This window comes from Poecile atricapillus, chromosome 2 (genome assembly GCF_030490865.1).
Source record: "Poecile atricapillus isolate bPoeAtr1 chromosome 2, bPoeAtr1.hap1, whole genome shotgun sequence".
NCBI classification, from domain to species: domain Eukaryota; kingdom Metazoa; phylum Chordata; class Aves; order Passeriformes; family Paridae; genus Poecile; species Poecile atricapillus.
In genome coordinates, this window is record NC_081250.1 from 16,231,976 (window position 1) to 16,259,098 (window position 27,123).

General features: G+C 35.4%; 1 protein-coding gene across 2 annotated transcripts in view; it reads left to right on the forward strand.

Annotated features, from left to right (window-relative positions):
• Window positions 1-26,729, forward strand: part of ODAD2 (outer dynein arm docking complex subunit 2) — a 71,042-nt gene extending 44,313 nt beyond the window's left edge. For both annotated transcript variants that reach the window (XM_058832903.1, XM_058832901.1), the window contains exons 17-19: window positions 4,109-4,297; window positions 4,884-5,105; window positions 26,616-26,729. In XM_058832903.1, the coding sequence (XP_058688886.1) occupies window positions 4,109-4,297; window positions 4,884-5,105; window positions 26,616-26,729 (525 nt within the window). The remainder of the gene's footprint in view (window positions 1-4,108; window positions 4,298-4,883; window positions 5,106-26,615) is intronic.
• Window positions 26,730-27,123: the final 394 nt, after the last annotated feature.

Here is a 27,123-nt window from a genome sequence, read left to right on the forward strand (position 1 = left end):
TCTATGCCAGATAGGTGTGTTTTTACTGCTTGAATTTGCAAACTCCTCTCCTTGAATACAATTTTAAAATAGTATTTCTCATACTTTCTGAGGATAAGAATTTCTACTGCTTAGAAGATGTGGTCATATCAAGTCATGAAAGATTCTGTTATCTCTTCCTTTCTTCTTTAGCTACTTGAAACATAATTTAACAATCCATGTCTTTCCATGTGTTACCTCAGGTTAAATATTGCATTAAAAAGTATAGTAATGATGAAGATATAAAATGAAGATGTCTCCTGTTAATACAATAAAGCCTTCTTCCCCCTTTCAGTTTTTGGGGTTTTTTTACATTTTTATGACTTCTTTAGAAGTCTGCATTTGGCCTCTTACTTTGTTCAGCTCTGAAAATATTATTGTTAAAACAGATGCATTCTGCCTAATATTACCACATGCACACAGATACATACAATAAAATTATCTGTTTTTTTGCTTGTTAGTGATTTTATGTATGCTTTTCTCTATAAAAACAGTTTATAGGCTTTATTCTTAACTTTTTTTTCTCCCTGCCTAATTCTACCTGAATAGCTTTGTTAGGAAACTAAGAAATTAGATTTTGTCACAATAGGTAAGGGAGTGGGACACATGGATAAACATAGTATAGATAAATGGATAAAACATAGTATAGATAAATATGAAAGCTTAACATGCACCACTAGCTGGAAATTACAAACCCTTCGGCTTGTTGGACAAAGTAAGTTGTTTTTCAATTTAATTTAGAAGGTGGGATTTAAAGATTGCATTTTTTCTAATTGAAACAAAAAGGAAGTATTTTCAAAGACATAGGTTTTTTTTGTTATGTTAATAAAAAAAAGTGTATAAAAATAAATGAAAGTGACTGAGAGTATTTGAAAACTAAAATCACAGAATTTACTTTACACTATGAGCAGTATCTGATCATTAATAAATAGAACGTAGATTCAGAAGAATTCAGTCCTGGCCTCTGAAATCACAGGCACAACTTCATATAAATTCTTTTTGAAATATTGAAGTATGGCAATTGAATATAATAAATACACATATTTCTGTTTAAAAAAAGAAACCTAGAAATATATTCTACAAAACAAGTGTGTGGTTTTGCTTGAATTATACAAAAAACATTGTGTTTGTTGTTTAAATTTCTCTGGAAAAAAAAGAAATCTTGTACAAAACATAATGTATTTTAGAGGTCTCATTTTGGTACTTCTTTCTGCTCATTGTTCTTCAAATTTCTTGCTGTTTTGCTTTTCTCTTTGTCTTGCACAGACCACCAGACTACACCCACAATCACATTTGGGAAACTTCCCTGACATGTGGTTTCTGCAGTTTTCCTCTGCTTTTCATCACTGGTAGAAAGTTCTTGTGTTTACTTGGTTTCACAGATGATTATTGAAACTCTTTTCTTTTTCTTACTGCTGAATTGTTTATATGTTATTCCATGACTTGAGTCGAATGTACTCTGTTACAAAATGTGGAAAGTATAAGCTTGTCAGAAGAGAAATTGAACAAATAGGGTTATAATCACCTGAAAAGAAAATATGTACAGGTAGAAAAATATAAAATGTTAGTATTGGTTCATTAAGATGAGATAAAGACTAACTTATCTCTTAATGAAAGGTCTTTCAAAAGCAGGAATATAATACGTAGATATCTGATACATGCAGAAACACAAAATAATCTTCAGGGCCCTTTCAAATCTTAGATCTTGTACTGTAGCATTTACCTGTTGAATAGAAGGCTTTCTCATCTGTTGAAGCAATATTTATACACAAGGTAATGCTGTAGTGACCTTCAAAGATTGGAAATAAATATAAAATATCTCATTTTCTTTTCTCCTCCCATGTCTGGTAATTTAGCTTCTAGCCCTTGAATATATGTAGGTAAGAAATTTGTGTGTAGAAAACTTTCTCAGTAATCCATTACATATTGCCTTGGGTCAAATTTTAAGATTTCAAGACAAACATGAAAACTGATATGGAGAAACAGTGTTTTAATTCGGGTGAGTGTCTGTAGATGAATTCCATTATGGTATGCATACACTAGCAATTATAGATTAACATTTATGTTGCTGTATCCATGGGAAACCCTCTGTAAGCCCACCTGCCTCTACACGCAGCTCACATGGTAATAGGGTGGCAGAGCATCACCCTTCCTTCTTTTTCTCTACTGTTTTTCTGAGCCACAAACCTGTATTGTCCTTCTTCTGCATTTAGATTCTATTTTAATTTCTATAAGGACCTCTGTTATATGTTCATTTTGGGGGTATTTAGGACTTCCACATGAAGTTTGCTCTTAGATGCTGCCCTTCTTCCACATGCTGTAGCTTCTGTTTTTTCACCCTTACACAGTTTGGCTTTAACCTCTCCCTTCCAGTCTCAGGATTTGTTCTGCCTGTGGCAAAAAATGTTTCATTACCAGCGGGCCTACCCACTGCTTTTCCTTTCTGTGAGAAGGAAACATCACAGCTAAGAGTTCTCTTTGACATCTAGACCCAGAACTAAAAAAAGATGAAACTGCAGCATCTTATGAAATCTTCATTTACCAAGTCCATGATTTGATGGATTTGCTCAGCAAAGCTAACACAATACAGTTATACCCTTCTCTGTTCATAAATCAGCCCCCCAAAAGAAATAAATATAATCAAAACCATGCTTGGTCTTCAGCGTCCCTCCCTAGCCCTAGGAAAGTTCATACAATCCCATGTTTGCCCTTACATGGAGTCCAGAGGGTTTCAGAAGAGTGTTTTGTAGTTTTTATTCAAAATTCTCCTATTGACCTGTTGAAAGGAACAAATATAAGTAATTTCACTTGCAGACCTTTCTTTCCATCCCTGTACATTTATCACTTCTGAGGAGCGCAAGCAGAAAATTTATCCTATGAAGTTACTGCCAATCATTTAACTGCTTAGCTCTGGTTCCAATATAGTAACAGTTTGACACCAGACTGTCCAATGCCACCTTTAGATGTGCCACCTGACAACACTTCAAAGGTCTGTGCTCCAGAAATTTCTAAATCAGAGAGAATACTTCCATATTGAAAAACCCCAAATTTTCTTTTTTTCTTTGAATTTGCCTAACATGTAAATTTTTTGAGAGCCACTGCAATCCTGCTCCAAGGACTTCCAACTTTTCAACTGTACTTTGTTTTGAAACAACTTTGATTCTGAACATGCCACGTACTAATTTCGTCTGATGATCCCAGTTCTTCTAGAAGAGAGATCCTGGTGTGCACTTCCCACTCTGCTCAAGGTTCTGTACATCTGTATCACACTGCTCCTTCATTTTCTTTTATTACCTTGAGTGTCCTAGCTGGTTAGTCATTCCTTCTACAGAACAGTTCACTACCACTGATTATTCTTGTTGTCTTTCTCTAAAGCTTTTTTAATGTTAACTTTTTGAAGATGGTAAAAAAGGACTAGATATGCCCACTGTATTCAAGATCAAGGCACACAGTTTTCTATTTATTTTATGGGCAAACTTAGACATTTTTCCAGGGTAGTTTTTGTGTTCTTTATTCATATTTTACATTGATTTTTCATACACTGAGGTGCACCATGGTTCTCCCACAGTTGCTGTCATGACTTGTGTAACTTTCCCTCTTAAATATTCCTGAATGCTCATTGGCATTGATACAAGAAAATAATATTGTCATTCCTTTGTCTTAGCTGTCAGACTAAATGTAGGAAACAGGAGACACTTTGAGAGCCTAAAGTGTCTGTTGCTGTGTTAGATGCCCTAAGGTGTGCAAGGCATCCATCTGGCCACTCTGATACAACTGATAAGTGAGACTTGCACCCTTCTAAAGTGACAGCTTGAGACTTTTATACCCTGCGGTATGAAAAATGAAAAATGATAGATACCTTTATTTAGGCATTGCATTTCTGCCTGTGTGGTGATATGTAAAACAGTCTAACTCTCATACGTCAATCAAAAGAGCTCCAAGTTCCAAATTAGCCATATTTCTTGGTGAAGGCAACACAGCAATAGCTGCAGTTTTGAATAAATATGTCGTACCAATCTGTTTTTTAAACATTTTCATATAAATACTGATTGAATATTTAAAAACTACGTTTCTTTTGATTCTTATTTAGAATTCTGGGGAAATGGTTCGATCATTTGTTGGCGGCTTGGAACTGATAGTCAATTTGCTAAAATCAAAGGATAAAGAAGTTCTAACAAGTGTATGTGCAGCCATTGCAAATATAGCTAAAGATCAAGAAAACTTAGCTGTTATGACAGATCATGGAGTTGTCCCTCTGTTGTCCAAGCTAGCAAACACAGTAAGTAACATTTAAACATGCCATACAAAGCACTGGAATTTCTTACATCAGACTGCATTATGCCCATCTAAAAGGTTATGACAGGAGCAGTAGATTTTGCAGCAGTTACAAGGAAGAGCTGTAGAATCATTCCTCTATGGACATACATTAGACATCAAAACAGTCTGTGTCTGCTACTAAAATTGGTTTGGAAGATGAGCTTCATTTTAATAGTTACTGTTGCAGAATATTGTTTTTGAGAGGTGCAGCTGCTGTCTGAAACAGGCACAAAGGGTTGAGAAAACAATAAATCTGAACATGCAGAAAAATCTCACTGATGGGGCTATATTTTACATTTTAATGCTATCTTATCTAATTTCCAGTCAGTCTAAAAGTACCTTTGAAATAATATAAAAATTCACAGCACTTGCTATAAAAAGAATATTAAGGGACTTTAATAGCTCTATGCCTTACAGCTCTCTCTGGTTTTAATTGTACTGCAATTAAATTGGGATGCCTTAAAGATGTGTGGGAATACAATTCTGCTTTCTGATGAATTTTTGTTGTGTGTGTTGACTTTAATTTGTTATGTTTCTACTTTCTTTAGAACAATAACAAGTTAAGACGTCACTTGGCAGAGGCCATTGCCCACTGTTGCATGTGGGGCAGCAATAGAGTTGCCTTTGGAGAGACCAAGGCTGTGGCTCCTTTAGCACGTTACTTGAAGGCAAAGGATCCATTAGTTCATAGAGCTACAGCTCTGGCTTTATATCAACTGTCAGAGGATCCCAACAACTGTGTCATCATGCATGAAAATGGAGTGGTGAAGGTGAGGTGGAAGCTTTTTCTTATTTGGGGTTCAAACTATTTAAGAGGTTTGGCATGGTCAAAAAAAGAGATCTTTAATTTGAAATAGTTCTTGAATACTGCTGTGTACCTCAAATTTTCTAAAATTTATACTAAAAATGTTTGGTTATATAGTGAATTAGTAAACAGGATTTTGGTGGCCGAAATATTACAATGAGGTGGATTTGGGGAATGGAAGTATGATGTGGACATTCACCTTTAGAGTACTTCACTCTGACATAGGCTGGTAGTGACATGACATCAGCATTTTGTCGTTCTCCAGTGACATCTCCAGTGACTAAAGAAGTTGGGTTATCTGAATGGATTATTGCCTAATATGGCAGTAAGTCACCTAGACATTGAATGTAACTGAATTTGGGGACAAATTGGGTTAGAATAATACAAAGGCTTAGTTTACCTGGATCTGTTTTGGTGAATTCTTCATTTTATTTTTACTTATAAAATTCTTATATTAGGAGTTAAGCATAATCAAATTCTGCAAAGATCTTATCCTAGAACAAAATTTTCTTTCAAAAAGATTTTTTAGCAGAGTTTTGCCTCACTAGTTGAAGGCAGAAGAGTTATTCCTTTGGCACAGGAGAGATAAGCATTATGGCTTTAGAGATGGAGATAGTAGGAGTTCTCAATTTTCATAAATTCCCTGAAAGATTCACTGTATGCAGACCTTTCATTTTACTTGATCTTCAGGTAGAAGTATTTACAGTAAGAGTTTACTTATAATGCAATGTTATTATTACTGTTGATTTTCTGCCGGGATTTATGATAGTGTACTTCATTGTGAGCAGTTTCAGTTCTGGCACAGGTAATGGTCCTGAATTATCATGCATTTATCTGTAGTTGGCTTAAAGCATCCACTGGTCAAAAATACTAAAATATTCAGTTTAAGGGCCAGTACTTGAACTTGTTCAAATCTAAGCTACCCTTTCAACACTGGAGAGTAACACTTTCCTTTCACAGTCGTATTATATTGCCTATAAAGCAAAGAGGAATATATGGTGTACTACAGCATTAGCACTTGACTTTTTAATCTTGCTTCTCTCTTTGTTCAACTGGCACAATCCATTTTCTGACCTCCTGTCGTCTGTTTTCTTTCATTTTATTATGAAGATTTCAGGTTTTATATGTTGTAGCACACTGATTCTGAGATGGACTTTTAGAATAATTCCACCTCACTCTAGGTTCACCTTTATTTTTCAGTCCTAGTTAAAGTGTTTGGACTAACAAAAGACATTAATTTGTACTTCCAGATAAATAGGGATGTACAGAAAAACATAACAGGTTTTAATGTTTTTTATTATTCACAATATTCTGGATTTTCCAGATGTGCTAGTCCAAGTGCTTTTGTTCTGTGTTGCTAGAGCTGAGCCAATCCTGAAGCAAATCAGCACATGCACCATGACAGCTCAGGACACAGATGACCAATCCACCAACACTTAAGAGCTTGACTTCCTTGCTGGCACTGTTGGAATTGCCATCAAGAACCAATTCCTGGAGTTTCAGAAAGCCTGGAGAGGCATTCCCAGATGGCAAGGAGAGTGGGTGGAGATTTAATAGTGCAATAGCAAGAGTCAGAACAGGGCTGAGTCTCACCTGGCCTATTGAGTTGGTCTGGCCAGCACAGGCAAGACAATAGTTGCAGCACTCTGCTCAGTGCTTCACAGTAATGACAGAATGCCTGGCTGTTTTCATTCTTCTAGTCTATCCAGTGAGTAGCTGACTGAAAGCATACTTCGTATTTCTATAGAGGTTGTTATATATAGGTTATTCCAGGACCAGTCATATTTTTTCTAAGAAACTTGTTTGGATTTGTTTGATATTTTTTTCATGTTTTACCAGATATCTGGTGTTTCAGTGATCATGAACAGTTGGATTAATGTCACAGCCTCTGTAGTTGTGACTACAACCCAGGTGTTCTTCAGCACATGTTCATGTGCTGTGTTCACATACAAAGAATGTGTGATGCTTCAGGGAAACATTTAGCCTGTGTGAATGACACAGTTGCTGAGTGCTTTAACAGTTGGTCTGAGACTTTCTCAAAGCATTAGACTTTCTGACCATTCCCTATTCAATGTGTGTATATATGGTTTTGTCCAGGAAACCAGTAATAAAATTATAAACAGAAAATAATTTCAATCAGTTTGTTGTATTTCATATTTTTCTACCGCTTCAAATATTATTTACGAATCACAAAGCAACAGTTGTGAGAGAACTAGTGTTGGAAGTTTTCACCTATTTGTAACTGCACCCAAAATACATTCAATTTTCTCAAGTGAGTCTGTATGATAAAAATCTTGGGAAGTCACTGGTGTATGTCAGCTGCCTTGTGAAATTCTGAGGAGACAAATGGGGTTTTTGGAGGAAATTTAGAAAAGCAGTTTTATAAAGTTTTTCTTTTATGTTCAGTTCCACAATCAATGTTCTTATGACCAGGAATGGAACAATGGTTATGACCTGTGACAGATGAATAAATGCTTTCTACTACCAAACACCAGAACATATTTCCTCTTTCTTAAGTAAAAATTCATGGCTGTGCTGGAAAATAGATTTGCATTCTCAAAGATCCAGTAATGACATGTGGAGCACTAGACAGACGCAGAAATTCATAGACATTAAGAGTAAGGAACAGGTACCAATTTGAATTCACGACTGCATCCAGAAAGCAAGGGAGAAGAGAAGTCCAGCAAGGGTTTGGCAGTTTACAGCTGAGATAAACAGGTATATCAGGCAGCATTCTTTATACTTGGAGTCTGTCACCATTATAGAGAAGAGAAATAGGAAAATTCACAGGCAACTGAAAGCAGCACCAAGACATCACCACATTCTTCATGGAAACATTAGAACATTTCCCTTAAAGCTATTGCAGAGGAACAAAGATGTCCACTTATATTTGCCTGCTGCTGAAACCTTAGAATAATCAAGCTCATTCATGAAAAAGATGTCTAACTATGAGCTAAAGAGTACAGGTTTTTTTATAAGGGATGCCCTTGTAAGACAAATTGTAAAAACGCTAGGGAGGAAATGGGAGACTGAGGAAATACAGTCACTTTAGTAATGAAAAGATGAGTGTAAACATGTTTTAAAGGAAGAAGTAAAGTCATCAGAAGATGCTAAAGAGTATTTAAATCATTATCCTACAGACCATGTCAAGATAATACAATGCTACATTGTGCAACAGTCACTCTTTTTTCTTGGTTATATTGGCAAGCTGTAGATTTGGATTGTGTCTGAAGTGAGTTAGTGAGGATGGTGGTGTGATAGGACAGGCACTCATGAAACTGCTCATAATATACCTTCTAAAAGGCTTCAGAGATCAAGAAATTCAAAGTATATACAATTGAAAAATATGTGGCTGATTATTCCTGGTCATTCTTCCTTTGCAAATGAAGGAAGATGAAAGAATCTCCTATGAAAGTTAATTTCTGCTATTGCAGAAGTTAATTTCTGATTTTTTAAGCAATAGAAAGGATTTGTTTTTGTGTATGATGATGATGATGATGATTTCTGTGTAAAGAAGGCCTAGGAAGTTTGAATGGCCTCATCACCTACAAAGTTGAGGGCAGTCTTTTATTATGAGGCTAATGAGACTCTGAAGAGCCTCTGAGGAGATTATTAAAGTAATAAAAAAAGTAAGAACAGGAGAAAATAAGCAGCTAGTCAGGCTGTGGAAGAATAAAAATTAATCAAATCAGTAATTCATCTTAACTTTAAATGTTTACACTGTGCACATGCCAAACTGAAGTAGTCATTCCAATTCTTATAATAGCCAAGGAAGGAGAATAGTTTTTTTACTGTTTCATCTCTTTTAATTTGGACATTTATGCAAAGATAAGGTATCTTGATTTCTACTGGCAATATTTTATGGTCTTCTTTGGCTTTAATGACAGTGCAGGTTCAAAGGTCAGATCTGCACCTCTGTGCTGTAGGTATCTATGTTTAATGGTGTGAATCCCATCCAAGACAGTGGAGAACTTTTAAAAATGAGAATATAGTCCATTTCATTATTAGATAGGAATGACAGAATTCTGAATAATAGTGCAATAAGAAAGACCTATTAAAAATATTAATTTTTCTTTTCCTAGAATACAGATGAGTTAAATTTATATGCTATGATGGTGATGAAACTCAATCTGCCCAGCCATAACTGAAGCACATTTTGAGTATGATCTAATAATGCCAGATGTTTTAAATTAGTGGATCTAACTAACTTGAATCCAAGGATTTTGAAAGAGATCTTTGGAGTATTAAGGATGGATTCCTTTCATCTAACTTTGGCCACTTTTAGGTATGGAGTTTAAAGTAGTCTAAACTAAGACACCTTCTGTAGGCAATGGAAAGAGAGAGACACCTGCAGACTCATTCTAGCTGAAAATAGATGCCCAAGATATCTGCAAGGAATAGACTCATAAAAGTGCCTAATTTTCTCCACTGAATGTAGTAAGGACCTAGGTGACTAGCTCAGACTAAACAGCTGGCTTTCAGACAGCTGAATTTAAATTAATATCCTCCTGGATGTTGATTTTCAACAAGCTTGTGGTACAGGGGAAGTTGCAGGGCTGGAAGAGAGGTAATATGCCAATATTTAAAAAGCCCAAATAAGATTATAGTCTGGTAAACTGGACACTAATCTCAAGTTGCATAGTTGTAGGTCCATACATTATAATACTGGAAGGATCATTTTAATGACCGAGTCTGACTGGTTTGCTCATGCAAACCAGAGACATTGCTTCATTTTTTTCTGTTTGGAATAGAGTATATCTTTTAGAAAAACACTGACTCTTTACTTAAAAAATTCCAGCGATGGAAAATCCACCAGAGACATCATAACTTGTTCCAGTAGTTAAATACCTTCCCCATAAAAACATTTTCACCTTATTTGTAGCCTAAGGTTTGTCTAGCTTTATCTTATGCAGTTACTTTTGCTTGGTAAACTGACAAGCCCTACATAACTTCTGTTCTCATATACATTCTTACTGAGAAAATTAAATTGCTTGCCTGATTGTCATATTTTTCATTAGGTAGACAAGTGTAATCGTTGATGGGATTTCTATATTTTTAATTCTTTAATTATATTTGTGTGTCAGCTCTGAATTTTTTTATTTTTGGACTGAATTGCAACATACTTCAGAACAGAATTCAGTATTCCAGTAATATCTGTATGAATACTTAAATCAGGTAAAATAACTTCCTTGTTTCTGTGTAAACTCTATTTGAACATTAGAGATTTTCATTATTCTATTTGACCACAGTATTGCCCTCAAAGTTCATATTTGGCTAATTTTCTACTTTGATTTTCATGTCTTTTTGGAAACAGATCCCCAGGTTAAACCTTTGCATGCTATAATGTTGGCCTTCATGCAAAGGAGTAAAAATTTAGATCTTGTGAAATAAGCTGATTTTTTTTTCACATGATTAAATCAGTTTTTCATTTTTTGTCAGAACACTTTATAAATGTCAGATGACTTAGCTCTCATTTTTGTATCAATAATTCACAGTTCAAAAGCAGCCACAAAATGTGTTCAAGCATTTTATTGTTTTAGAGAGGAAAATATTCAGAGACCAACACAGTTACTCTTCTTGTAATGCCTTTAAAACAAAATAATTCCTTTCTGCAGTAGGGGATTGCAGCTCTGGCAGAGATAAGATTCATTAGAAAACTGAAGGATTTTACTGGCTGAGAAAGTGGTAAATACTTTTGAATTATAGAGACTCAAGTGTATTAAGGTCTGTGAGAAGAAGACCAGTGCCTTTGACTGTAAAGGGTAAAGCTAAAAAATGCCTGTTCTGCCTGCCAATGAAACTATACTTCTGCAGGTACCCAGTCAGATGGTACATAAATATCCTAAAGCATTTAAGGAGATCTTCCCACTGAGATGATTTCCAGTATCTCATACGAGGATCCCTTGATGTTTTGACTTGAAATTTCTGCTTGAATTCTGAACTAATTAGCTAAAAAATAATAAAGTTGATAATTTTTCTATTTATACATTTTTTTCTGTGTACTGTGATGATGCTTAAAGGCATTGATCACATGTAAGAGGTTCACTTTTTTAGGGAATGATGTGTACCTGCATGAGAAGAAGATGATTCCAGAAAACTTTCAATTTAAATGTAACACACAATGAGGTGGAGGTGAACAAACAGATAGGACTGGAGTGCTAGAAAAAATGTAAAATATTTGTATGTTCACATTTGATAGTTTAAGCAAACCAGGACACATTTTTTTACTGCTAATTCACAGCTGCAACTCAATCATCTTAAGTAAAATGTAAATATTTTTTATTTTATAGTCAAAAACTGACTGCAAGCTTTTTGTAAAAATCTAGAACCACTGGAGAGTAGCCAGTCACCCAGACTTTGAGGCACTCGCACCATATGGGAGCCATAACTGGTGCTGCTGGCAGGTTTTTGCATGTGTGTGCCTGTGCTGAAGGCTACATAAAGTCAAAGTAAATTAGTCTCTCTTGAGCTTTGCATTGTTCTGAGCAGCTTTTATTTTCCAAATTCATTTAAAGATATTTTTCTATGCTGCGCTATGAAAAAGTAAATTTTCTCCTATTCTTGTTCTATTGTACATAGAGAACTAATTATTTTTGGGCTAGAGGAACCATTAACCTAATGATTAAACTACAAACCTGAATTGCAGATGATCAGAGTTTTTATTCATGTTCTGATATTTTTTATTATTAAAAGTGTCTATCCAACCTACCCATGCATAGAACTGATCTTTAGCCTTACTCAGTGGTCTGGTTTATGCTATTATTTGCCCATGGAAGTGCTCTGTTTTATTATATTACAAAATACTATGCCTTTGTATTACAAAATACAAAATGCCTTCTGGAATATCAATTGTAGTAGATTATAAGAATGTCACCAGGAATGCTGAAAAATAAATTTCAGCTGCTTGGTACAATAAAGTGGGCAAAGAAGACCCTCATTCCCTAAGAATGGGATTTGATTTTTATAATCATGCCTTTTAATATTTTTTTAAAAATTAGTCTTTTCATCAGGGTACAAGGGATGCATGGGAGGGGAGGTAGGGAGAAGGTGGGCGCCCAGGTTGGGCTTGTTGGTCGGTTGGTTTTGGTTTATTTGGCAAAGAAGCCATAAGAGCTATAATGTATCTTCTGAATCCTGGGTGCAGTTAATAGGAGGCATTCATGCTTTTTGAGCTCAGTTCTTAGCAGCAGAAAGGTTAGGCTCTTCTATTCCCTTGTAATATTCCAGGATATAAAACCATCTTGTTTAATCACAAGTTCTGAAAGTTATTGTGAAATGCAGATTACATATTTGGAAGGTTTTTTATAATGACTGTGTTAAAAAATACAACTTCTGTAATTTATTGTGCAGAGCTTCCAGAAAACTGGTCATTGTTTGCTAAAGTCATAAATCCCTACAAGAAGTTTTGGCTAACCATTTTATGTGCAAAGACTTTCATAAGACCATCTTTGTGAAATAAATAGATGGAATTAGAAAACATGGAAGACAATTACTAGTAATTTCTATTAAAAACATTCTAAACTCAACCTTTTATCACATAACTATATTTATCTGGAGCATAGAAAATGAAATGCAAAAGCTCTGGCACCCACTTGTTTAGGAGTATTTGGCAACAGGTTTGATTGTTTTCTTGTAGGGGCCTTTGGTGAGAAACATTAAATACACGATATGGAGTTTTACATTATAAAGCAAGGTTTAATATATCTTCATAAATTAATGAAAAATATTTCATGTAATATCTATGCAATAGTACTATTCTGGTATAATAGTATTTATTTTCAATTTACATATTTTTATTGTAATTTTAAGTTTAAAAAAAACCCCTTTGTAAGTGTAACTGTAATGGTTTGCTCTGTTCAGGCTCCACAGTTCAGGCTGGAGATACGGCGTGTCTGGCACATACTCCAAGCTGATGCCTGTTGCTTTTTATAACAGTTGTTACAGTTCTTGGACATCAAGAAAGAGGGCACTAGATTCCAAATATTCTGCATGTCTGTTGTCTACAGAAAATAGGCCAAATCCCTTCACCCACAAATGTATTGATCACATCACACTTACATTTTGGATATAAAAGATTCCATAAACTAAGTCACATACTAGCATATTTTATTCCATTTCAGAAGGAATAATGCAAATTTACAGTGTTACACCAGTTTCCATTGTGTTAGCAACTGCCAGGTTACTTTAAACATTTTGCTTACAGTTTCAGCTCCAGGAAGCAGGAGCCAGTAGCTGTTCCACCTTCATAATAAGCAAAATGTCACCATTCATAAAGTAAGAGTACTTTTATGTAAAACATTTTGCTTTTCACCATTGACAAAGGTAATGAAGTTTGGCTTTAGTATAGATTAAGCCTCAGACTTTAGATTACTTTTTTCAAAATTTCACATTACTGAAGTTTATGATATGTAGCAAGTGTTCTGTTAAAATCTGGCTGATTGTGGATGGGAAAAAACAGCAGCCTAAGGGAGATCAGCTTATTTTTGCCCAAACTCTGTGCTTCAGGAGATCTCTAATTTTGTAACATTTGGATAACAAACCTAGAGGCTGGCATAAAGCTCCTCTTGGCACATTTTAAACATCTTTTAGTCTTATAAAAAGAAGCTTGTCCCACTAAGCTGTACGTTTGTTGGAGCTGTTCAACAGTAGCTGTGCCCTGCAGCTCTTTTAGTGATAAATGAGCCATTTCAAATAAGGGCAATTGCAGCCAACTGTGCAGAAGGAATCATTAAAAAAAATTTAAATAGACATTTTTGAAGCTTAAAAATGCACAAACAAAGTATGTTAAATCAGAATATATACTGCTCCTTTTAATGGAAAAGATTGCTACTGGCTAAGTCTGCCAGCTTCAATAGGTGTGCCAAAAAGCCAAGGAATCTGGCAGAATCCACAGATAGCAGTTCCATCTTTCATCTATATTTCTTTTCTGTATTTATCTTGCTTTAGAAAATGCAGAGAATGTCTTTTCCTTCTGACTTGGCACTACTTCCAAACCACAGAAATACACAGAGCAGCTTCTTGCAATTGTTTAGCTCCCTGCACCAGTCTTATCCTTGTGACTGTGTGAATCATTTCTTTCTAATTTGGCAATAATAAGAAAGAAGAACATTAAAATATTTTTATGTTTATGCAATACTATCTTAGCTGAACTGTCAGATATAAAATTAGTTTTCTTAATTAAGAGACACTGCGTTTAATGTGTAAGTACAGAATTCCAGGTAATTGTTTTTGACATTTAGCTGATCAAAAATTGTTTCCTTGTATGTAAGGAGCTATTCAAAGAATCTGAACATAAGAAATACCAAGAATAAAGCTCTTCCTGTAGAATCAATCACTCAGTTCAGTTTGGCTTCCAGCCCTACTCATTGTAATCTCTCTTATGTTGCCGTTGCAAAGAGCACTCTCTGGTATCCTTCAAGTGGTAGGGGACAAGTTACTGATATCACTTTCAAGGTAAAGATGCTAAGGAAAAGCCCATTTGCAGTGTGTGGATTATGGGATGGGCTCTAGTGTTAATGTTCCTGGTCAGTGTTCTGTACTTTGGCATGAAATCTAAAGACAAGGCTGCCAGGCAGCATGAGCCTGATGAGAATTCTGTCCTGACTTGAGTGAGGGCAGGGACAGGATATGAATTGCTGATGCAGTTATACTCATTTTATAATCAATTGCATGTGAAAGCTAAAATGTATCTTCTCAACTATAAGTGAGAGTTCATTTGATTTAATTTTATTAAAAATTTGATTTTAATTAATTTTGCTTTTATCTCCAAGGGTAATTTGTGGCTGTATTTATCAGCTGCTAGTCAGTGCAAAATTTCTTGCCATGGTTTATGATAATTCTTGATCTCTGGAAGCTTTGAAGAAAAAAAAAATGTAATGTTAAAGTGAGAGAACATTAGCTAGTAACACTTTTTAATTACCAAAGGAGTCTGATACACTGCAAATTACATGTTACCTTTGGATTAAGGGAAACTGTAAAGCTAGATAGAAGGTGCCTTTAGGCTGATTCTAGTGTACTCACTGCATTTGTGTTGAAGGTATAGATAAAAATAAAAAAACTTTTTCATTACATAGGATTGAGAAAGCAGTGACTCATAAAGGTGCTTCCATACTGCTGTACAGGTATGCCAGTCCCAAATACTAGGATAAGATACATAATTAGGGCTCTGTGGAAATAGAGAAAAGTTTAAAATATCAAGAAGGTCTTTGGAACACCTAAAATCAAAATTCCCCCTCTGAAAGGTCCTGTCCTTCACCAGTTCTGGTCTACTATCAACCCTGACCACAGGCATGTGGGATGAATCCAGGTTTATTTGCTCTTTGTATCTCTTATATTGTATGAATAGAAATGGAACATTAATTAGACTGGGTTATCTCCTTTTCAGAATTCCAGAAAGACATAGTTGCTGGACTCCATAGGCATTATAGGATAAGGGAGTGTGTATATACATCAAAAAAAGGTCTGTCATACTTTGGCACTGGATTTGCAGAACATTCATGGTATAGAGAATATTTTATTAGTATTTTGATTCTCAAAGCATTTTGTCTTTCCATAAGTTGATTACTCTATTGGTGTGCAATAACCCTGTTGCTGTTTGGAAAGGTGGAATTGACCATGCTTGGATTTTAAGAAAGCATTGAGCAGTGCTTTTCACCAAAAACTGTTAAAGAAGAGAAGGTAGAGTCCTAGAGAGGATAAATAACTGTTTAAAACTCAGGAATCAAAGTGTAGAAATTAGGATGAAGTTTTGGAGACAAAGGATCTTGTCATTTAGTATTTCATAAATGAAAGTGGGAAGGGTGGTAAATGGTGAGGTCGCAGACTGCTGACAATACAGTTCTCCATGATAAGTGCCGACAGAGAAAATTGCAAACTGCAGTTCACAGTGCAGAACCATAGAGGTCAAATCTCCTGTGCAAATACATCACAGCTCAGTGCAAAGCTTTCCCCTTTCATGGATTTACTGCACTGAACAGTTTTGCACACTGCATGTGCAGCAGATACAGAGAGACTACCAGTAAGTATTGGTTAGAACTGAAAAGATGTCCAGATGTTTGAGTGAGGTAATAAACTCCTTGCAAACAATTTGGACAGAAAATTTGCAATGTAAGATAGAGTTAGGGACACCATGAAACCCTGACTTTGCTTCTGATTGGTCAGGCTGTTTCTGTTAATCTTTCTGCTCTTGCTCTCATAATCCAAGAATCCTCATAAAATTTGCAGTTACATGTAGGTGTTATTTATCCCTGAATTTCTATTGACATCCTGGAGTGTAGGGGGAGAAACTGATAGTCTGTGTAATTCTTTGGCATCAGAAATGCATATGAGGGAATTGTATTTTGAGAAACCACTCTTTCACAAAATTTACAATATTCTGCATAAAGATACTTCTTTTCAGAGAAGGATGTTAAATTCCTTAATTGTCATCATGAATCAAGTCCATGATGCACTGTTTAAATGAGAAAGTAGCCTGTTTGAGTGGGGAGCTGATGAAGTAGAGAGTACATTCCCCATGTGGGAGTGGTACTTTCTCTTAAATCATCCTCCACATACTGTTTTTATTAGGTGGTAGAATGCCTCAAACATACTCACCCAAGAATGCCCAATTTGGTCAGTAATGTTCTTGTGCTTGCACTAGTGTTGTGAAATAATGTCTTGGGTAGCTGGTTAGCTCCAACCATTTTATCCTACCCAAGGAACAAAGTAACCACCACATGAGGTTTAAATCATGATTCTTTTTACCTTTTACAGTAGAATTCAGGTAGAAGGTTCACATGATTTTTTTTTCCTGTGTTAAAGCACAGAGTTGCATGGTTTTAGTAAATTAATTTTCACATCTTCCCCCGCATGCTTTAACCAGCTTTAGCAGAGCTTTTATGCATGTGGTACAACCTCCACTTGCCCAAGCACAACTATAACTTTCTTTTTCTAGAATTAAAAAAGCTTGAGCAAATGAATAAGCCAAAAACATTTCCAAAACCTGAAGCTTGGAATTGAAGCTGAGAAGTTAATAAAAACAATTGGGGAACAGGCTTTTTTTCTAATCAGAGAAAAGTTTTAAATTTAACCTTTATTAATTAATTTTTCATTCCCTACTTCATAGTTATATCTTTAGAGAGGGAAGGAAGCAGATCAAGGTGTCGAGTATTTCTGACATAGAAAAGTCATACAGGTATTATTGATTGCTTGTTTGCATGCAACACAGTATTTTTAAAAGTCTCTGATCTCACAAAGCTTCCAAAACCAGCAGCCATTCAAGCACTTTGTGGCCAGAGTCCTTGAGTGGCTTTGGAGAGATGTTTTCCTTATTTTTGAAAAAATATCTAACTCCCTCTAAAGAACTGTATGCAAAACACAAATACTTCAGTTGAATATGGCCTAATTGGAGTGGTAATTCAAGCAACTCTCTTTGTTTCAATCACCAAGAAACCAAAGCATTTATCTGTCACAGTAAGTGTACATGGTAATGTTTTCCCACAACTCAAACTTTTTAAAAGCACACAAATTTCTAGAACTTGTAAATATATTTTATGACAACTGACCAAACTCTTCATAAAGAAATTTGCATTTATTATAGGAAGTTTACTACTTAGTATAAAATAATTTGGTTTTCTCTAATAGCAAAAAAGCAGTTTGAGAATCTCGAGAAATAAATGGTATTGTACATTTAATTTTCTGATATCATACATTTAGATTTACTAATATGAATGAACATGTGGACTATACATATACCCTTGCCCACAAACAGCCCTACATCTTTTCTTGCTCCATTACGTTCAGTTTCATATTTGTATGAATAGAGCTGATCTGTGTTCATACCATCTATATATTTATTTACCCTGGGTTCTAACTGAACATTTTCTAGTACATTTACTAGTCTGAAATCAGATTATATGTTGAACAGTACCACTCATCTTCCAGTTTATGTAAATGTATGCACTGTTGCCACCCCCACATCTTGAAACACAAGACTATAGAACAGTCTTCTTGTATGCCACCAAAAACAGCTTTAAAATACACTGGCTACTTATTTCAAATAAATGCTATTGTACAAATTCACAGGGAGAACCTCCTGCTTTTATCCCTAGGCTTTGATATATAAGGTTTACCAGCAAAAGAACCTTGCTGGTTTTGATTAAAATGATCGTATGTAGGAAGAGAGACTGACCCTTAGAGCATTGGACCTAAAGCTATATTAACTTCAGAGATCAAAATCAGTACTTGCAATTGAATGCAGAAGAGAGTTTGAAGTCAGTTCACTCATACCAGTAGACCTAACATACTTTTAAAATACTAGTACAGTCAGATTGTGTTCTCAGATCCCTATTCTCAGGATAAGATGCACTTGAGAGAAACATTGCAAAATTTGTCAATAGTCTGGAAACTGTAGTGTCCCTTTACTGCAGTTCAGTGTTTTCTTCAAAGACAGAATAATTAGAGTGCATTTCAGGAGTATCAGATAAACCAAAGGAAAAAAAACACATTTTATTTTCAAGGCATACTGAGAAATCAGGCAAAGCCCTTCAGAGTTAATGGACAGCTTAAACCTTATTTTTTTCCTCTGACTTGATGCTGATAGTTTATTTGCAACTGTTCCTGATTAACTTTCATATAATCTTCATATGATTGCTAGAAATAGACAAAATTATAGTATTTGTATCCATAGTAGTGTTAAAAAAATTGAAACAAACTGAATTAGCAATTCTTTCTTAATTTCCTATACTACTTCCTCAATAATGTTGGAGAAGGAAAGGAAAGGTAAAAGTTGTGCTTCTGCAAAATGAAAAGGAAAGCAAAGAGCAAAAAAGCAGGTAAGTATGGAAAAAGAGCAGGAAATACAAAAAAAGAAAGGTTGATCAGGCTTGCAATGATTTAAAGGAAGGATAGTCCCCAACATATTACTGAGCCAAAGTAAATTATGAAAGGAAAGGGACATCCATGACATAATTTTACAGTTTTGAATGTCCATTCCATATAATAAGTAAGCAGTCTCATAATTTAATATTAATAAAATTAATTTCCATTGAAATGAAAAATAAAATTTTGAAATGTCGCTCTATTGAAATTATAAAAAAGTTCTTTATCCTCTCTATGCCACCAAAAGCCTTTTTAATGTTAATCTTCTTTTGAAAACTACAATGAAATAAAAATAAAATACAGAAAGTGTTTCAAATAAAAATATGCTGTGAGACCCTGGGCTTCATCACTTTTGGATTATCAGATCTGCCTATTGTTTTTTATGGGATGAATTTCATATCCCATAAGAATTTCTGTACATTGGAATGTTCATGATGATTGAATTCTTTCTTAATATTGTACCAAACATCTTACAGCTGAATGTAGATTCAAGCTGTCTTCCTTTAAGGTCTCCAATTAGTTCCATATAATCATAGCTTTTAAACAAAGATTAGAAATTATTTTGATTACTAGTTTTATTTAGCTGCTTCACCTTTGCATGATATTTTTATTGGTAGTTAGATTTAAACCTGAAATAGTTGTCAATATTCCTCTGAAACCCTATAAGCAGCAAATTGAGATGGAAAAAATTGAGATGGGAAAACCTTTAAACTCAGAGTATTTTAAAGTAGTCTGCAAATTTGCAGCTTTTAAACTATTCTGCATTTCACCATTTGACATTATGTTGATTTTCTCCTTGTCACTGATATTCACAGTTCTCTGACCATTTATTGTGTCTTTGGAGAGAAGGAGGGCATCCTTCTCTAAATAACTATATAAGAAAAAGACAGTAAAACAGATGAGGTGAAGAGAGAGCTGTAGAGTCTATTCATATTTTGTAGCTATATAAACATTTGCAAGTATGTGTGTGTGTACTGTAATTCCCTTTAGGCATATAGGTTGTATGTATGTCTCCAAAGTAAAGCAGTGCAACATTTAACCTTATTGGAGAATATGACAAATATATTCATATTTTGTATGTTATTATTGTGTGGTCAAGACATTTCTTTTCAGGAGTGCTGTTCCCATTCAGATGTTGAAGAAATATGGTCCTTGTCCCAGATACCTTTCAGTTTAGTTGTAACAAAGGAAGGGACTAAACAAAATAGACAAGAATTGACAGACAGCAGGTGGGAAAAATGGAAAAATGAAGTTGTACCAGAAGGATTTTAAACTTCAAATCTATCATGGTGTAAAATCAGTTGTAGCTCACTGAAACTTTTATTCTAACGAAATAATAAACATCTCATGGTAAAGTACCAGTAATCATATGTTCAGAATACTTCACTGAGACTATCAAGCCCTGCTCTTCTTTTCCCCCCATTTCCTGGCATTTTGTGGGATTCATCTTGCCAATTTTGTTCCAGGTGGTCACATAAGAAAAATTACTTGCCAAGGACAAATCACCTGTCTTAAGTCCTGAGATAGGTGAGATAGTTTAAGTGCACAAAAAACTGCAGGCAAGTTTGGTCTCATCCTAACTTGAAGTCCTGCACCTCTTTGCAGCAAGTGCACAGGTTTTCCAGCTCCTGTACCCTTTCTGAGGGAGGGTTGGAAAGATGAGAGAGACAGTTCCTGGCCAGCCTTCTGCCTACCACCATGTGCAGGTGTACCTTAGCCCGAGCTGCATCCTTTGGACTTTCTGATACCCCACAGCCATTGTTGAGTGATTCCAAAAAGTTGCCCTTTTCCCATGGCTGCCAGAATGGAGATGTTTTTCATGGAAGAGAGAAAAGACAGAAATAGGACAAGAAAGGAAAATAAACCAGGTGTAATCTTCCCAGAATTTCTCCCACCCTAGCCAGAGAGCTTCAGTTTCACCTCTTTATGTTCACAATGAGGGAAATAGGCTGCTCTAAATAGGAGTTGCTCTAACTTTAGTCCCAGGGAGGAGAGATTCTGTGCAAGGGGGAATCAGCACAGTGAGTGTCACCCCTGCCCATTTTTCTGTCTTCACTGGAATTTCTTGGTACTGGATTTTGTACAGCTGCTATCTCAGTGTTCCCTGGTGCATGGGACTTTAGTTTGGAATCTGTTTCCTTTGTGCCACTTGAGAAAAAAATACCAAACAAATAAAACATCCCAGAACTTACATGAGCATCTTCTTAAAGAGTCTGGGTATGGTATATGTTGTCATCTTTTTGTTCAGCTGAAAAGGAAAATCAGGAAATTGGCCTGAATTTCAGTTTAGAGACAGCGACTTAGTTTAACCTTCATTAAGCTTTGATTGTGAAGTATGTTTTATTATTTATAATTTAATTTTATGAGAAGTATTTTCATCGGAATATGTGTAACGTAACACTCAAACTAGGTGCTTTAATATTTTCCAGTGTGCACTATGGTGTTGAAAGTTAGAAAATGCTGGCTGGATCTAGACTGATACTTTCTTGGATAAGCTTCTGCCATATGCTTTTATTTAAAGTATTTTTTTTTCTTTTAGGTTAGATTTATAAAAAACATGTGAAAATGTCTTTTTTTGAAAAAGAAGTGTTACGCAATTAGAAAATCACAGTGCTAGAAATTTAGCATCCTTCAGGAAATGTTGCATGTAAAAGAAGCCAGATACTAAATCTAAATTTAAAAAAAAGAAAAAAGTCCTACCACCAACTGGAAATGCTATGTCAATCTACAAGATGTTGTACTGAAGGTTGTGTCTTTAGTTCCAGGAATTTTAAGCTCTATGTGAACTCTGACTAGCTTCCCAGTGTAGATATGAATCTTGTTGAAGGAGTTTGTCCATATTTCCTTCTGATTAGAAAAATTTAAATAAGATTTGTTTTACAGGGCAGAAAACCTAAAGAAGCCAGGACAAAAAGGGCATTGAGTATTTTTTTATATAGTTATTATTTATTAATAATTTCCTTTCATGTTCACAGAACTCTGGGGTATTGAATAGACTGATCTTTTATCTGTTTTATGTGAGCAGGGGAGCCTCTTTCCAACAGCCTTGTTCTACAGTTGCCATTGTTTTAGAAATCTTGTTGTGGATACATCACATGACTAACCTTTTATTTAAAGATTATTCCATGCAAACCTCTATACTTCCTGAAAACATGACACCCTGTGCTTCCTGCTTCCCTCCTCCGAGTCTGGAAGCTGCAGTGACTGTGGCTGAAGGAAAGTGAGTAATTCTAAGTTGTTGTAACCAGTACATGGAGACCATCTGAGATTTTTCAGATTTAGGGTTTGTTGGTACAAGACTTACCTCTGCTTTTTCTGCTTTTAAATCTCCTTGGACTACTTCTTTTGTAAAAGTGAAAAATTCTAGAAAGACATCACTGTTTGCAGTAATACAGGCTAGAGACCAACATGCTGAGGAGCAGTTTTACTGAAAATGGTATGGAGATTTTGTAGACAACAAGCAGAACATTAGCCAGCAATGTGTCCTGACAGCAAAGAAGTCACAACTCTGGACTTACAGAAGGAGCACAGCCAGTAGGTTGAGGGAAGTGATTGTTCCCTTTAGTACTCATGAGATCACACCTAGAATTCTGCACCCAGCTTTGACCTTTGATGTAGGGATGATACGGATAAACTGTAATAGGTTCAGCAGAGGACCACCAGGATGGTCAGAACCTAAAGCACTGCTCTGTGAGAAGAAACTAAGGAAACTGGGCTTTTTCAGCCTGGAGAAGAGAAAGCTTTAAGTGGACTCAATAGCAACCTTGCAGTTCTGACAGGGAGTTCAGTCCTCAAAAAGTTGTAGCTAGGCTTTTTACAGCAATGCATGGCAAGAGGATGAGAAACAATGAGCATAAACTAAATCAAGAATAACTGAGCACAGGGAAAACCTTTTTGTCCATCATCAAACATTGCAATAGCTTGCCAAAGGTGCCATCTCTATTCTTGAAGTTTTTCAAGATCAGACTTAAAAACTCTGGGCAACCTGGCCAAACCTTGTATCTGATTCTGCTTTGAGCATGACACTAGGCTAGAGACCTCCTGAGAGCCTTTCCATTCTGAATTATTCTGTGATTGTGTTGTCATAATATAGTATCACTATTCTGGGGTAGTAATAGCAAAATCTTAATTGTTCCGAATATTTAAATGATTTGGCTGTGCATTGCTTTTGGAATCCAGAAATGCTGCATATTCCCTGTACATTCTCCAAACAGCTTGTATTTGTGCTTATTTACTGGTATGATGTGCAAACTGTGCAAAAATATTGGACTCTAGCCTTAGAATATAGATACCTGCCAACAGAAAATGAAGGCTACATGGTGCTGCAAATGCTTTCTCTGTCTATGGAAAGTGCCTTTTATGTGCCAGAAAGAAGCATTTATACCACATGCTTTTTTTACTGCTTCTCACATCTGTTAACATTTACATGTGTCAGAAAACAATACCTGAACAGTAAAGGGAAAGGATACATGAAGTTCAAGGGTATTATATCAAGAAAAATGGCATGTCATATTGCACTAGTACACTGGAATAAAAGAAAAAGGAAAACAATTTCTTGGACTTGTCAAATATACCAAATATATGGGTGTAGTTTGTATATACTATCTATGAATGCATTTCCATACCTGAGTTGAATGACCCAGATTGCCAGTAAATGGAACTGAACCCATGAAAGCGTCAAGGACTGATCATCAGGAGGTGAAAGAATTATAAATGTCTTGGTTTATTAAAAAAAGAATAAATTTTTATTTCATAAAAGGCAGGATTTATATCAAAATCTTCAAAGCTGGATTCCTAAATACAGAATTACCTGCTTCTATTGAAATATTTTGCATTTTTGATAATCTTCTCTTCAGCTGTCTTTTTGTTAGTACAAAAGGAGTAGGTTAACTGACAAATGTTGCTGTATACCACAGTCCTCAGAGGAAGCTACTGTATTGGGCAGTGTTTCCAAGAATAGTCCTTTGAAGTCTCACTGTGAAAATCCTGAGACACAGTGTAGTACTGGATTTTGTATGACGTGGCAGTTCTTGCAGATGTTACCACTGGCAAGTGATTTAGAAGAGCAGCAAATTAGAGACACTGATCTGTGATCTCCTGAACACAGAAGGAAAAAAATCAGTATTTGATACCTTTGTAAAAACTGGTGTTTGCAGTGGTTGCATATGTACCACTTGTTCTTTAGGCATCTATTTGGGTCCTTTGTACCAGTTTCATGCAGGATTCTGTTCTTTGATGCCTCACCTTGGTTTTCCAAAATGCACCTGCAGTAAAGAGCACGGCCTGCCCCTTATAGCTATTGTCATGGCTTAATATTGAATTGTCTGTGGAAAGTGACAGAAAAATACCCATTCTCCTGTGTCTTTTGAGTCTAGAAAGAAGTGATAGCTAAAATAAGATAATTAACCTTGAAATGAGTGCTACCTAACATGTAGTCATAATAAAGGCAAAGGTCAATTTTTGTTTTTTCCTATGTTCCAACTAGATAATGTATCTCCAAAACATTATTTTTGATGAACATCTGCTTTTTCACATGGATACAAGTCTTATCTGAAATTATTATGGATGGTAGATTTCCACACTCACTATACTGAAAAAGCCTTGCATTAGATCTTGTGAAGATGCAATGAATAGTCACATAAGGCATATGGTTTTCTTGCCCCCAAATTTAAAACTGGAGCTTTCCTAAAACCACCATATGAATGGCATGTGCCTACATATTTTTGGGTTTGAGTCAGGGATATGAAGGATCTATAGCAGGTTTCTTCTGTTAGTTGCACAAGAAAGTTGTGAGGCACCCGAAGAATCACTTGGTAATTTAAGCTGATGAGAGATCATCTCTTGACAAATGGCAAAGAAAAAATATCTACATCCAGCAGTATTTCTGAAGAAAAAAATAGAAATTAAGCATTTGAGAAGCTTGTATTCTGGTCTTTGTGCTTTGTAGAGCTGCTTTATCATTACAGGTAGACCTGTTGTCTCCTTGGTCTTACGTCCACTTAAAGTCAGCGGTGAATTTTCCACTTCTCTGGTAGCTGACCCTGGCCCAGGTTTTGCACACAAAAAAAGTATAGAAACATAAACCTTTCTCATGTCATTTTAACTCTGGCCTTTACTTTCAGAAGGGTTCATATTTTAAGTTCTACCTAGCTACTTGGACCTAGATATCTGATTACAGTAATGGAAATTTTCAGAGGGATTGCTAGAAAAAATTATCATTAATGCTTAATTGACATAATATTGTTTCTGACATAATTCAAGCCTATTACAGGCAGTCTTCCATGTTGCATATAGGGGTCAAAGGGTGAAAGGTGACTGGAAAGATGCTTGTTTTGTACATTTGGCTAACACAAATACTTCCTCAAGTACAAAATGCTTTGATCTCTCTAAGTAAATGCCATATGTGTGCAGCTGTGGCCCATGCCTCACGACTGCTGGAAGGTTAGGAAAAGGTAGCATATGAATTTGATGTCTGCATTCAATTTATGCTTTTATATTTAGCAGTTCATAATTTTGTGTAATATTTTAGCTGTATGAAAAATATGCACCAGAGTTGAGTGATAACAGATTTCTCTGTGGTTTAACTCAACATTGTTTGGGTGAATACAGATTCCTAAGTATTGCAGACTGAAAATGCAGGTTTTAATTAGAGCTGTCTGAGCTTCAAAATACCTGAACGCACATTAAGCCTGGCAAATTTTCAGAAATCTGGGGGTTGTGTGGAGCTGATTTAAGCTAAGCAAGAGTCTTCTCCTTTCCAGCTATATTGCATTTGCAGTTGCATCACTGACTTGCAACACACTGAAGTGAGATCCAAACCCATTATTAATGGTTTTCTGATATGTAAAAATGTTTTATCACCAAGGCCTGTCTTGTGTCCTACTCATGTTGAACAGTACCTTACTCCTAGGGAATTTCCACTGAAAAATTTGAATGACTTCCAGAGTAAAGGATCTACTACACATGACCAAAAAGCTGAATCAACTCCAAAAAGTTTTATGCCTTTCTTGAGCTTTTGTTATTCACTTTTACATGTAAATATTTAAGACTGATATGCCCAGATCTATATCCCTCAAGATACTTAACATGAGTAGTTTTCTGTGACATTAAAGAAACCTACTGCAGTCAATGGGACACAAGGGTCCATCACATGAATCCAGTTTTTCATGATAAAGACCAAAAAAAAAAAAAAAAAATAAAGCATGGCTTTGTTTATCAAAAATATTGAGCATGTACAATTATACTGGTAATATTGGAGGGAAAATTACGACTCACATGACTCACATAAAGCATGTGCAATTTCTCCTTACAATAACAAAAATGCAAGTCACAATCAATTGACAGACATAGTGCAATAACTAGAAAATAAGACATGAAAATATCAATTCAGGTAAAAATATGATAAAATATAATGCATCTCACTTTTATGTGGACGTTAATAGATATATGCATACAAAAGTATACACGTAGTAGATACATGTGGTGTTGTTAATATGATCGTAAGTATTTTATTTATCAGATATGTGGCTTAATTCATGCAGTTGTTCTAGATATGATTTGAATGTTATTGACAGAGAAGCACACTGATTTGTTTTTTTCTCCTCTGTGTTTTTGCTAGCTCCTACTGGCCATGGTAGGCTCTACAGATGACGCTCTGCAGGAGGCAGCAGCTGGTTGCATAGCAAACATTCGCAGATTGGCTCTGGCAACAGAAAAAGCAAAATATGGCTGATGCTTCAGCAGCTTTTACCAACACACTTGTTTAGCAATTCAGCTGCATTTAAATACACAATTACTCCTTCTAGTGTCTGTATTTCATAGCAGAATTCATCTATCTGAAGATAATTTAATAAAAACAAATCTGTGGAAACTTACGTTTAATATTACATTACTGGTTTGATAAAACATACCTAATTTTGTGTGTCTTTTAGCATAGCATCCATCTAAAGACCATCAGTTAAGATATGTCAAAGACATTTTCTACAATTTATATGTTTTTATTTTAATTCATTGTAGATATACATGGTTTTGCTTATCTGTGACATTACAATAAATTTTGTTTCTTCGTGTGTGTGTGTTTATGCAGCAATTTATAAATGTCTTGAACAATTCCCTGCATTATAATC